This window comes from Schistocerca nitens, chromosome 2 (genome assembly GCF_023898315.1).
Source record: "Schistocerca nitens isolate TAMUIC-IGC-003100 chromosome 2, iqSchNite1.1, whole genome shotgun sequence".
Classification (NCBI taxonomy): domain Eukaryota; kingdom Metazoa; phylum Arthropoda; class Insecta; order Orthoptera; family Acrididae; genus Schistocerca; species Schistocerca nitens.
The window spans coordinates 903,934,344-903,949,265 of NC_064615.1; the positions used below are offsets into that span (position 1 = coordinate 903,934,344).

At 45.9% G+C, this 14,922-nt stretch overlaps 1 protein-coding gene across 1 annotated transcript in view; it reads right to left on the reverse strand.

Moving 5' to 3' along the window:
* LOC126237215 (division abnormally delayed protein-like) overlaps nt 1-14,922 on the reverse strand; it is a 631,733-nt gene that overhangs the window by 96,011 nt on the left and 520,800 nt on the right. The window contains exons 5-6 of the mRNA XM_049947101.1: nt 13,516-13,669; nt 5,027-5,189 (exon numbers count right to left, since the gene is read on the reverse strand). Of these exons, the coding sequence (XP_049803058.1) occupies nt 5,027-5,189; nt 13,516-13,669 (317 nt within the window). The remainder of the gene's footprint in view (nt 1-5,026; nt 5,190-13,515; nt 13,670-14,922) is intronic.

Below are 14,922 nucleotides of genomic sequence, written 5' to 3' on the forward strand. Positions count from 1 at the left end.
AGTGAAATAACGGTCCTCTCTTTCTGATGTCAAACGTGATCGGCGCTGCCTTGGTGTCCGGATGCAGTTTCGCTCTCTCTAAACTGTCACCACATCGGAGAAACAACAGAACGATTCACACTAAACAATCGGGCCACGTAAGTTTGCGACTATCCTGGTTCCATTCTTCCTATTGCCCTCCACCGCAGAGAGTCTGGTAGGCGTCTCTTCTGTACCATAATGCACCGTCTGTGAGCGTGTACACAGCGATTGTAGACGTGGGACTACCAGGCGAACACTACCCCGTTTGACAGGTGGCCTGCCGCGGTTGTCCGTTGTCCACCGACAGGAATGCCATCTTCCGTGCAGAACACGTTCGTACGGACATCTGTTGGCAGTTTGTATGATTATATCGTGAATTAGACACAAAACAAAGAAATCGCGGTTTGTTGTTTAATTTTGAACACCTGTGTAGTTACGCTACTAGCCATTAAAATTGCTACACCAAGAAGAAAAGCAAATGACAAACGGGCATCCATTGGACAAATATATTACACTGGAACTGACATGTGATTACATTTGCACGCAATTTGGGTGCATAGATCCTGAGAAATCAGTACCCAGAACAACCACCTCTGATACGCCTGGGCACTGAGTCAAACAGAGCTTGGATGGCGTTTACACGTACAGCTGCCCATGCAGCTTCAACACGATGGCCGAAGCATGATTCGAACCTGTGACCGTAGCGGCAGCGCGGTTCCAGACTGAAGACCCTGGAACCGTTCGGGAATATTGATATTATACCGCCAACAGTTGTCTCGTGATGTTGTTGACTCATATACATGAAAAAGCAATTTACACACGTGTAATGGAGAATACATAACTCTTTAAAATTCTCAGAACATTAGAAGATGGTTCCGTACAGGGACCAGAGCCAGAAACCTTCCCTTTCACAGTCTATGCTCTTTACTGGCTGTGCTATTGCGGCGCGACTCGCGACCCACCCTTGGAACTTTTACTTCTGTCAGTACCTCTCGTTCTTTACAAGGTACACAGAAGTTTCTCTCACACAGATTACCGGACTGGCTCTCCTGGATTATAGGATATTGCAGTGAAAGGCTTGGACACGGCCTAGGCCCTATGAAACTGCATTTAAAATGAATCTTTCGTTCTGTGCCGGAGTGTGCGCCGTTTAGAAACTTGCTAAGCAGATTAAAACTGTGAGGGTAAGTTGTGAGTCGCACTCTGCTAGCTTAGTTTTGTAGAGGTATTGCCAGAGTAAGACAAGGTCCGGGTTCCAATTCTTGTCCAAACACGGTTTTCTTGCCTGGTTTGATGCAGTCCGCCCGAATTCGTCCCTCATTTGCTCAAAAACAGTATAATTCCTCCACTTTACTTCGTGGTCACCAACTTCGAACTTAATTTTATCGCTGATCTGATTTTTGCTACTCTCTACTTTCGTCTTTCTTCAGTTTACTCTCGAGTAACAGTGTGTGCTCATTAGACTGTTCATTCCATTCAGCATCTCCTGTAATTCTTTCTCTTTCACTGAGGGTAGTAATGTCATCAATGAATCATAGATACCAATACCGTTTCATTCAGAATTTTAATCCTCCCCCACCTTTCTAACCCCAGGTGTTCGTCCCTGGTCTTCTGATTAATAAAGTTAGAAAGTTTCAAAACGCGCGCAGTCTGCTGTAGAGTGAAATGATCATTGCTACTCTTTGCTTAAAGCTCACAAGCCAATGGTCCAGTCCGACATGTCGAAATCTATCCAGAAATTTTTCACGTGCGAAGAACACACCAAAAGCTGCAAAGGCGCACTGTAAATATTTTTTTAAAAAACGTTTAAGTTACTCTTTGCCGAAGAACCACTTAGAGCAGGGGTTTGTACAGCCTTTCCTACCTTGTGCGGAACCGGCGAATAAGCAGATGCAGCCGTGACAAGAGAACGCAGTGCTGCTTAGCGCGAAATCCGCAGTTCACACACGCGAATTTTAAGCACTTGTATGTGTAATTGTTACAAAAGTGACTACCAGAGGAAAGGAAATGTAGGCAGTGTATGATATTACATTACAGACGACTTCCGTCAATCGGGTCTTTAAACTGTTGACAGTAATTATTTTATAATAACTCCCGTAACACGGTTCTTATGATAATTTTAGGTAATGTAGATTTTGCCAACTTCTTTATTCCGTGATCGTCACAAAAATGGGAAGTAATTACTGGATGACTAAAACGAACATCTTCCTTACACCATTCACACCTATTAAAAGAAATATTACTCCATTCAGTCATTTCACAGTAATTACTAGTTCTATTTAGACAGAATTGAGATGGTATAAGAAATGGTTGTGGCCGTTGTTCTACATATTGAGCTGCATACCAGGCATATTTGATCAAATTCGGAAAATGTGTTGATGCGAACTGACAAAGGTTTTCCGTGATTTCCCTATATCACTTCAGGCAAATGCCGGGATGGTTCCTTTGAAAGGGCACGGCCGATTTCCTTCCCCATCCTTCCCTAACCCGAGCTTGTGCTCCGTCTCTAATGACCTCGTTGTCGATGGGACGTTAAACACTAATCTCCTCCCTCCTCGAACTGACAATGCACAAATGACTTAAGTTTAACGATACTGTTGCGCTAATAAACCTGAAATGACAAATAGCTATCAGAACATATATTTTCCGACAATTTTCTGAAAAATACTTTACGCTGATGAAAAATTTCCTCGAGAGGCTAGTGGTCCCCGAAAACAGATAAAAGCTCTCTAATGTTTCAAGACTGCGCAACAAACTTCACTCGAAATGATAAAGTGCGGCTTGCACGTAGTTCTTGCACAAAACCTGACTGACTGACTTGATGAACGGCATTTTAGGGGATAGCAAGAAGCTTTGTCGTCACATTAGCTACAAATTTCTCTATAATATTACCTATTAGTTACACGTCCTGTGCTGTACATGTTTACTTGAAGTACCCTTCGTAATTTTTGTGTCTTCCTTTCGTGTAATTTCCTGAATCCGTTTAACCAGGTTGAAGAAACTTGGAAATCAGCAACATTCATCTCATTCACAATATTCAGAGGGCCCAGTCTCGTAATTCTCCCACAGTAATGGTGCATTGACTCTCGCAAGTAGTACTAAACTTTCCGAATAGTTTCTGATTCATCCTTTTGCGATTTCCATTTTGGCGCATATTTCATGTAAATAATAAATTTCAGCTATCAGTCATCCTTTGGAATTTTTATTGGCAGATCTAGATTTCAGCTAGAAACTAGCCATTGTCAATGCACTATCATTTTTGATCAATGCATGTAATGCCTGTTGGTCGGGCTTCATCCAAAGTTCGTAGTATTCAATGAACTGTGGATGAAGCCTGACCAACAGGCATTACATGCATTGATCAAAAATGATAGTGCATTGAGAATGGCTAGTTTCTAGCTGAAATCTAGATCTGCCAATAAAAATTCCAAAGGACGACTGATAGCTGAAATCTATTATTTACAAATAAAAATAACAGTCGCTGCGTGCAACAGCCTCTGAATGGAGAGTAACCTGATGCACATTCCATGCTTTGTGTATATCTTTGTTCCATTTATGCAATTCAAAAAAATGGTTCAAATGGCTCTGAGCACTATGGGACTCAACATCTGAGGTCATCAGTCCCCTAGAAATTAGAACTACTTAAACCTAACTAACCTAAGACATCACACACATCCATGCCCGAGGCAGGATTCGAACCTGCGACCGTAGCGGTCGCGCGGTTCCAGACTGAAGCGCCTAGAAACGCTCGGCCACACCGGCCGGCTATGCAATTCACATTCAGATTTTACGAAACTAAACTGGCTTTGCACACTGCTTAACTTTAAGTTTTCTCTCTCTGCTTCGTTTAACCAAAACAATTGCAGCCTTTTCTTTGCCACTTAAAGCTAATATTGTACATGTTTTGTTTGGGCTGGGAAGGTGTTATAGTTTTGTTCAAAATGGTTCAAATGGCTCTGAGCACTATGGGACTCAACTTCTGAGGTCATTAGTCCCCTAGAACTTAGAACTAGTTAAACCTAACTAACCTAAGGACATCACAAACATCCATGCCCGAGGCAGGATTCGAACCTGCGACCGTAGCGGTCATGCGGTTCCAGACTGCAGCGCCTTTAACCGCACGGCCACTTCGACCGGCTAGTTTTGTTCTGGACTGTAATTAGCACAAATACCGTTATTCAAACCACAATTCACGGAACTGTCAGAGGTATTTTCTGGTTCTTCTAATTATTATCCCACAATTTGTAACGAAATGTCGACATCATTCGAATGAATGTCAAAGAAATTAACAAACAAATAACACACATGTAGGTCTTCAGGAGAAGTAGGTGATTTCGACTGCATACCACATTCTTCATATATCATCTTTGCAAGGTGAAAAACATTAACTGGATTCCACATTACTGTGAGACTCTGGAACCTGCACTAAGACTGATACCATTAGCAAGGATACATGAAAGAACGAGTCGCAAAGGCGACTGTAAATTATTATGGATATTTAATGAGTTGCAGATTCGATCGAACAGCAACTGTGAACAATTACGTCAGAGAAACTATCAACAGAAACTGAAATTCGCTTTACAAACTGCGATCGCGGAGCGCCATGTTACCTGTTTACCAATGCGCTGTAAACAAGAGCTGGGCGCCTGCCGTGTTGCGCGTGCGCCGTCTGCTACAGTCACGGTAGTGGTGTACAATTGTAGAGCTACGAATTTGGCAATTCGCAACGTTTTTTTAAATACTTGGAGTGCGAGCAGATAATATTCTGACACTGTGTTTCCTCCTCTATAAAAAATTTCAGGGTAGGTTTCAACATGTCGGACTGGACTGTCCCCTTGTCGGAGTTTGGAGAAGTGACAAAGAGATACACTTCGGCAGATAAGATGCAATAGGGTGACTGAAAAGGCAGAGAGTTATGCCTACGGAAGACAAAGACCTCTTCAAATTCTCGCACACGCCTGCGATGCGCCGATGCTATTGAGAGTGTGGTGAGAGGTGTACTCACTCTCCGATGCGCTGGCCGTTCCAGCAGTCGGCCGTGTCACGGGTCTCGGCGAAGCTCTCGTCGGAGCAGAGCGATTCTGCCAGGTTGGCGTAGAAGCCGCGGCTCTTGCTCAGGCTGGCCAGGAACGGCTGCAGCCTGGACGATAGCGTGCCCGTCGCAGGGGCTGAAAACACAGGCCGCCACTCAATTCTATCCGTGCTTCTTTTAAACAATCGACATATTGTCAAATGGACGCTTGCGATCTTACAACTGTTTCGATGGTTTTGTACAGCAGGTGTCACAGCATAAAAAACGAGAACATATCCGCAAAGTGTCAAGCAAAAATAAAACAAACATGTGGGGCATACACTGAATTACTGTGTAATAAACGGTCACCAAAAACAGTCGTTACATTTGCAGGCACTGTTATCTCAAAGCACACTGTCGAATTTACTAATGTGATCGAACAAAGATGAACATTGTAGGCTATCAGTCTCTTTGGCGTATTCTGTGGTTGGCTCCAGAGAAGTGATGAAGGAACTAAACTAGAGTTAAAAAACTAGAAACCCGCCTCGATTGCGAAAAAAGCACCTAGTGTTAACCTAGGTTTCGGCGTAGATAACTAAACCTTCTTCAGAACAATAAAACCCACGACGTCTTTAGATTACGTCCCCCTCCCCCCCCCCCCCCAGGCTAACTATTGGCTTTAGGAATAGTTTTTAAGAGTTCCTCCTGTTGTCATAGGTAGCTTCATATGTTTCTTTCCTAGCATAAGCAACCGTGTGCGGTTATTTTTAGGTTTCATCTCCTATGTAGTTCGTCACTTATTCTATCCATTCCATTTTTTGATATACGTTGATCCACGGTTGGGAATATATGGGCTATTTAGCCCCGACCCACGTATAACCTTTCTCGTATTCGTATGCGCATGCGCTTTCAAGTAACTTCCCTTGTCTTGCGCATGTGCAAAGGTAGCGGGTCGGGCTTGTAAGTGAGCGACCATTTGTAGCTGCAGTTTATGGCGGTGGTGGTGGTGGTGGTGGTGGTGGTGGTGGTTCAAAAATGGCTCTGAGCACTATGGGACTTAACATCTATGGTCATCAGTCCCATAGAACTTAGAACTACTTAAACCTAACTAACCTAAGGACATCACACAACATCCAGCCATCACGAGGCAGAGAAAATCCCTGACCCCGCCGGGAATCGAACCCGGGAACCCGGGCGTGGGAAGCGAGAACGCTACCGCACGACCACGAGATGTGGGCTACAAGGTGGTGGTGGTGGTTAGTGTTTAACGTCCCGTCGACAACGAGGTCATTACAGACGGAGCGCAAGCTCGGGTTAGGGAAGGATTGGGAAGGAAATCGGCTGTGCCCTTTCAAAGGAACCATCCCGGCATTTGCCTAAAACGATTTAGGGAAATCACGGAAAACCTAAATCAGGATGGCTGGGGACGGGATTGAACCGTCGTCCTCCCGAATGCGAATCCAGTGTGCTACCACTGCGCCACCTCGCTCGGTAGGTTTATGGCGGGTCATGGCCCATCGAACATAGGCCGATGGGAGGTGGAGCGTACACCATTAAGTTTAGTAGTGGTTTTGACTATGTACATATGTACTGTTTGTTTTTTCCTTTTTTCGTTTATAAATGTATAGCTATGGTGTTCTTTTCATCATTGACAAAGGTTTTCTTAGGCACTTGTGGGTTTTATCGTTCTGAAGAAGGTGTAGTTATCTACGACGAAACCTAGGTTAACACTAGGAGCTTTTATCGCAATCGAGGCGGGTTTCTAGTCTTTGTAATATATTTACCAACAATTGCTGACGCGCTGCGATGTTGAAGGTTCTTAAACTAGAGTTACATAAACTCAAAGCTCTCATATATCTTTGGGCGGTCGTTCTACGTTGTAAATACGTAATGTAAACACGTATGTTAGAAAATTTAAGAGTGGCAGTAGGGGACTGTTACACATCTTATACAACATGAAATATAAGCTTACCCTAGTACATCATATGTCAGTTGTAAAGCAAATTATGTAACCATCTGTCAGTGTATTATGAAGAGGACCAATGGATATAATACGAACGTTCTATGAAAGAGCCTATGAATGTTTACTATACAAACATTCAGCACTATAATGTAACAATATATTGCAAAGCAATTGTCTACATACTTACACTAGAGAAAATATTAGACTTGGATACAGGACAAATGCATCATATAACCAAGTTTAATATATTTAACCGATGACGTCGCTTATAGACGTCTGATCATGGCCTAAGTGGAAGCAGCAACAATCTCAAGACTCTCATACAGGGTGAGTCACCTAACGTTACCGCTGGATATATTTCGTAAACCACATCAAATACTGACGAACCGATTCGTCTCCGCACGCAGACCAACTGTAGTACACCGTGTTACCAGACGTCTGTGATAGTGTAGTGTTGTAGGAACTGTGACCATGGTGTATTCGAACTCTGAAAAGGCGGAGATGATACTCATCCATGGCGAGTGTCGACGAAATGCAGCTGAAGCCTGCAGGGTGTATGCAGAACGGTACCCGGACAGAGAGCATCCAACATGCCGCACATTGCAAAACATCTACCGCCAACTGTATGCAACAGGTATGGTCGTAGCACGCAAACGGATCCGTAACAGGCCCGTCACAGGAGAAGCGGATGCAGTTGGTGTATTAGCTGCTGTTGCCATGAACCCACACATGAGTACACGGGACATTGCGAGAGCCGGTGGACTGAGTCAAAGTAGTGTCATGCGCATACTGCATCGTCGCCGCTTTCACCCGTCTCATGTGTCGGTACATCAGCAATTACATGGTGATGACTTTAATCATCGAGTGCAATTCTGTCAATGGGCATTCTACCTGTTTACCGATGAAGCGGGTTTCACAAACCACGGGGCAGTGAATCTACGGAACATGCATTACTGGTCCGTGGACAATCCTCGCTGGCTCAGACAGGTAGAGCGACAGCGACCGTGGACTGTAAATGTATGGTGCGGAATCATTGGCGACCACCTCATTGGTCCTCACTTCATTGCAGGGGCCCAAACAGCTGCAACATACATCGCGTTTCTACAGAATGATCTGCCAACGTTGCTCGAAAATGTCCCACTGGAAACGCGTCGACGTATGTGGTATCAGCATGATGGTACACCTGCACATTCCGCAATTAACACTAGGCTGACCCTTGACAGGATGTTCGACGGGCGTTTCATAGGACGTGGAGGACGCATAAATTGGCCAGCCCGTTCTCCCGATCTTACACCTCTGGACTTCTTTCTGTGGGGTACGTTAAAGGAGAATGTGTACCGTGATGTGCCTACAACCCCAGAGGATATTTGTTGGTTGGTTGGTTGTTTGGAGAAGGAGACCAGACATCGTGGTCATCGGAGTAGGGAAGGATGGGGAAGGAAGTCGGCCGTGCCCTTTCAGAGGAACCATCCCGGCATTTGCCTGGAGTGATTTAGGGAAATCACGGAAAACCTAAATCAGGATGGCCGGACGCGGGATTGAACCGTCGTCCTCCCGAATGCGAGTCCAGTGTCTAACCATTGCGCCACCTCGCTCGGTCCAGAGGATATGAAACAACGTATTGTGGCAACCTGCGGCGACATTACACCAGATGCACTGCGGCGAGTACGACATTCATTACGCCAGAGATTGCAATTGTGTGCAGCAAATGATGGTCACCACATTGAACATCTATTGGCCTGACATGTCGGGACACACTCTATTCCACTCCATAATTGAAAACGGAAACCACGTGTGTACGTGTACCTCACCCCTCATGGTAATCATGGTAATGTACATGTGCGTCCGTGAAAAAGACCAATAAAAAGGTGTTAGCATGTGGACGTAATGTGCTGTTCCAGTCTCTTCTGTACCTAAGGTCCATCACCGTTCCCTTTGGATCCCTACGTAATTCGGTGCTCTCCGATACACACGATCGAACAGCGGACGAGTGGTACTCAAGCGTCAACTTTAGGTTACAATATCTCCGGACGTAATTAACATTTTACAATGCAACAAACGGCACTGATTACGTATTTGTTTATATGTTCAGATGTGCTAACAAAACTTACGGGGTTCCATTTTAAAAAACGTAGGTTTGTGTTAAAAAGCATGCTTCTGTGCATTTTTTTATGGTTAATCAATTGCACTAGCCCCTCTCCTCACGTTCGGTCTGTGGAATCGATTCGTCAGTATTTGATGTGGTTTACGAAATATATCCAGCGGTATTGTTGGGTGACTCACCCTGTATATATTTGCTGTCTTTATCTACAGCTTTTACCCTCTACAGCTCCCTCTAGTACTACAGAAGTTATTTCCTAATGTCTTAACATTAGTCCTACCATCCTGTCCCTTCTCCTTGTCAATGTTTTCCATATATTCCTTTCCTCGCCGATTTTCCGGAAAACTTCCTCATTCCTTGCCTTATCAGTCCACCTAATTTTCAACATTCTTCTATGACACCACATTTCAAATGCTTCGATTCTCTTCTGTTCCGGTTTTCCAAAAGTCCGCGTCGCACTACCATACAATGCTGTGGTCCAAATGTACATTCTCAGAAATTCATGAGTTATTTTTCTGCCTAGGAACCAGATTTCTTTAACTTCATCTACTTCGTCATCACCAACCCTGATGTTTTATCGCTGTTCTCATTTCTACTACTCCTCATCCCTTTCGTCTTTTTTCGTTTACTGTCAATCCACGTTCTGATAAGGCAAGGAATGAGGAGGTTTCCCGGAGAATCGGCGAGGAAAGGAATATATGGAAAACACTGACAAGTAGAAGGGACAGGATAGTAGGACATCTGTTAAGGCATTAGGAAATAACGTTCTGTTCATTCATTCAACATAGCCTGTAATTATTCTTCACTTCCACTGAGGATAGCAATGTCTTCAGCGAATCGTATCATTGATATCCTTTCACTTTGAATTTTAATTCCACTCTTGAACCTCTCTTTTATTTCCGCCATTGCTTATTCGATGTATAGGTTGAACAGTAGGGGCGAAAGGCTACATCCCTTTCTTACGCACTTTCTAATCCGAGCACTTGTTTCTTGGTCTTCCACTTTAATTGATCCCTCTTGGTTCTTGTACAAATTATACACTCCTGGAAATGGAAAAAAGAACACATTGACACCGGTGTGTCAGACCCACCATACTTGCTCCGGACACTGCGAGAGGGCTGTACAAGCAATGATCACACGCACGGCACAGCGGACACACCAGGAACCGCGGTGTTGGCCGTCGAATGGCGCTAGCTGCACAGCATTTGTGCACCGCCGCCGTCAGTGTCAGCCAGTTTGCCGTGGCATACGGAGCTCCATCGCAGTCTTTAACACTGGTAGCATGCCGCGACAGCGTGGACGTGAACCGTATGTGCAGTTGACGGACTTTGAGCGAGGGCGTATAGTGGGCATGCGGGAGGCCGGGTGGACGTACCGCCGAATTGCTCAACACGTGGGGCGTGAGGTCTCCACAGTACATCGATGTTGTCGCCAGTGGTCGGCGGAAGGTGCACGTGCCCGTCGACCTGGGACCGGACCGCAGCGACGCACGGATTGTAAAGACCGTAGGATCCTACGCAGTGCCGTAGGGGACCGCACCGCCACTTCCCAGCAAATTAGGGACACTGTTGCTCCTGGGGTATCGGCGAGGACCATTCGCAACCTTCTCCATGAAGCTGGGCTACGGTCCCGCACACCGTTAGGCCGTCTTCCGCTCACGCCCCAACATCGTGCAGCCCGCCTCCAGTGGTGTCGCGACAGGCGTGAATGGAGGGACGAATGGAGACGTGTCGTCTTCAGCGATGAAAGTCGCTTCTGCCTTGGTGCCAATGATGGTCGTATGCGTGTTTGGCGCCGTGCAAGTGAGCGCCACAATCAGGACTGCATACGACCGAGGCACACAGGGCCAACACCCGGCATCATGGTGTGGGGAGCGATCTCCTACACTGGCCGTACACCACTGGTGATCGTCGAGGGGACACTGAATAGTGCACGGTACATCCAAACCGTCATCGAACCCATCGTTCTACCATTCCTAGACCGGCAAGGGACCTTGCTGTTCCAACAGGACAATGCACGTCCGCATGTATCCCATGCCACCCAACGTGCTCTAGAAGGTGTAAGTCAACTACCCTGGCCAGCAAGATCTCCGGATCTGTCCCCCATTGAGCATGTTTGGGACTGGATGAAGCGTCGTCTCACGCGGTCTGCACGTCCAGCACGAACGCTGGTCCAACTGAGGCGCCAGGTGGAAATGGCATGGCAAGCCGTTCCACAGGACTACATCCAGCATCTCTACGATCGTCTCCATGGGAGAATAGCAGCCTGCATTGCTGCGAAAGGTGGATATACACTGTACTAGTGCCGACATTGTGCATGCTCTGTTGCCTGTGTCTATGTGCCTGTGGTTCTGTCAGTGTGATCATGTGATGTATCTGACCCCAGGAATGTGTCAATAAAGTTTCCCATTCCTGGGACAATGAATTCACGGTGTTCTTATTTCAATTTCCAGGAGTGTATATTCCCCGTCTTTCTCTACAGCTTGCCCCTATTTTTTCTCAGAATTTCGAACATCCTGCACCATTTGACATTGTCTAACGCTATTCCCAGCTCGACAATCCCTGTAAACGCGCCTTGATTTTTCTTTAGCCTTCATTGTTCTCTTTTCACTGCTCAAGTCTCTCCTCTGCTGTTAACAGTGGAATTCGCATTGCACTCTCAATGTTACCACCCTTGCTTTTAAACTCACCGAAGGTTTGTTTTGACTTTTCTATATGCTGAGTCAGCCCATCTGATTATCCTTTCTTTTTCGATTTCTTCTCATGTTTCATGCAGCCATTTCGCTTCAGCTTTCCTGCACTTCCGAGACTTGTATTTCTGAATTTCCCTGACCATTTTTGTACTTCTCTCTTTCATCGATCAACTGAAGTATTTTTTCTGTTACCTGTGGGTTCTTCGCGGTTAATTTCTTTGACCCTACGTTTTTCTTTCCAATTTCTGTGAATGCCCTTTTTAGTGATGTCTATTCCTCTTCAGCTGAACTATCTACTATGCTGTTCATTATCGTAGTATCTATAGTCTTGGATAACTTCAAACGTATGTCTTCATTCCTTCGCACTTCCGTATCCAGTTTCTTTGCGCATTGATTCTTCTTGACTAGTCTCTTAAACTTCAGGCTACTCTTCATCATTTCTAAATTGTGATCTTGGTCTATACCTGCTCCTAAGTACGCCTTACAATCCAGTATCTGATTTCGCAATGTAATTTAACTGGAATCCTCAAGTATCTCCCGGCCTTTTACAAGTATAGCGCCCTCCTCTTGTGATTCTTGAACAGAGTATTCGCTATTACCGTATGAAATTAATTGCGGAACTATACTAGACTTCTTCCTCTCTCATTACTAATACCAAGTCCATAACGCCCCGCACCCCTTTCTTGTACTCCTTTCCCTACAATCGCACTACAGTCCCCAATGACTATTAGATTTCTATCTCCATTTACGTACTGAATTACCCGATAAATATCCTCATATACTTTCTCAAATGGTTCAAATGGCTCTGAGCACTATGGGACTTAACATTTATGGTCATCAGTCCCCTAGAACTTAGAACTACTTAACCCTAACTAACCTAAGGACATCACACAACACCCAGTCATCACGAGGCAGAGAAAATGCCTGACCCCGCCGGGAATCTAACCCGGGAACCCGGGCGTGGGATGCGAGAACGCTACCGCACGACCACGAGCTGCGGACATATACTTTCTCTCTTTCTTCATCTTTGACTTGCGACGTCGGCATGTATACCTGAACTATCACTGAGCTATTCACAGTAACTCACTCTCCGTCCTTTCTTGTTGTTCATAACGAATTCTACTCCCGTAATATCATTTTTTGCTGCTGTTGATATCTATACTCATCTGACCAGAAATCTTTGTCTTATTTCCACTGCACTTCACTGATCCCACTCTATCTAGATTGAGTCTTCCATTTCCCTTTCCATATTTTCTAGCTTACCTACCAAGTTCAAATTTCAGACTCGTAAACATTATCCTTTCGTTGATTATTCAGTCTTTTTCTCATGGTCACCTCCCCGTTGGCAGTCCCCTCACTAATATCCGAATGGGGAACTATTACGGAATCTTTTGCCAATGGAGAGGTCATCATGACAATTTACCTTATTTACTATATACATTACACAAAAGCAAGTAAGGAAGAAATGTGTCATTGTTACGAATTATAAAGATTACACACTACAGAGAGGTTCGGAATTTGCCGTTGCACACTGTAGCAAGCTCTGGCGATAAGGAATTTAATGCCACGACCTTTCCTCCTCGTCGGCCGAATACTGCTGGTGAAAATTTCTTCCACCATCAAGATTCGAGTAGCGACCGCCTAGTAGTAGCCGTGCGTGTGGGAGTGCCTCGGCAACCTCGACTACAGTCGCGACAATCAAGTGTAGGCGGAGGCTGCGTGCTCACCGTGGGCCGCGCCCTGCTCCCGCTGCGGCGCGTCTCCGCCCGCGCCGCCCCCGCTGCCAGCGGCCGCCTCCTCCGCGCTGCCGCCACCACCGCCACCCACCTGAGGCTCCTCTGGGACAGCCGCCCACCGGTACGGCCCGCACGACAGCTTCACCTGCACAAGTGTACGCCACGTACAAAAATGTTACGCCGCAGCAAAAAAGCGCTCTGACAGGCACGAGCTGCACTGTACAGCCGTCAACATTAAAAGTGCAGAAGAAATGATCGAACGGATAGGTGGAAAGGGTACACTGAGGACCTCGAGCGGAAGAAAGTTTTTGCTGGCGTGGTAGAGCAACTGGGTGTCGGTTTGGATGACATACGGCATTCAATGTCTACACTGTGCAACACAATTAACTGTGAAGAGAGTCCTAGGTCCCTGTGGGCAGGCTACGCTGCTGCCCTTGCGACTGCCAGTAGTCATGCGAAAACGGAGAGCCGTCAATAGGTTGCCTATCTGCAGGCGCCTAGGACTCAGTCACAGGTTGTCTCTATATAGGTATGTTTTTAAAGAGCTCAACATAGGTCGGCGAGTGGTAGCGAGGGTGTTGCCAAACTGGGTCGTCTTCGATGTATCAGCGTCGCAGCGCCCCGTAATCACGCCGCAGGAGGACATGAAACAGGTGGGCTAAAAAAGCATTAACACTGTTTGCTGCTGTAGATCGCGTCCAAATTTCTTTGCATGGTTTTCAACGGTCTCCAGTGGTCCTACCCTACACACCACAGCAAAAACTGCACTCCAAAGGCGCGCTGTAACGTTCATTGGTGTTCTCAGAAAAGGGTGGAATCGTCCGGGGGGTTTCAACAGTGTCAAAGAACGTCGTCCTGTTGCTCGCCATACTGCCATCTGTAGTTTTCTACTGAAATGTGTGGGAATAAATGCCCCAAGGAAAGGGGTAGTTTCATTGGCGCCCTTGTACCACCCGCCTGAGATCTTTTCGTCGAGATTCTATGCGGTAGTGTGTCTGAAATGTTTTCCTCGGACACTCAAAAGAAAACTTCATGATTTCAACGCTGGGTGTCACGTTGCTCACGTCAGTCGCAGAGGCGTCAAAAGAAAGGCTGGAATATGGATAAGGGGGGGGGGGGGGGGGGTGACGACCCTCTCATTGTGTGAGACGTCCACGGTCACATTGGGAAGAGCTGTGGTGAAATTTTGTGCCAATGTAATATCAACGACCTAGCATAAGCATCTGAGCTCCGAGCTTTTTTTCCGCATGTGTCAACACCGTGCTACCTCAAGCGTCGCAGAGCCCGAGAGTGACGTCGAAGGGTACCATGCTTTTACACAATTACAGAGGAAGGTTGTAGGCACGTTTGAGTCAATTTTCAAACTTCTACCTTGCAATCGGAGACAATAACGGCGTT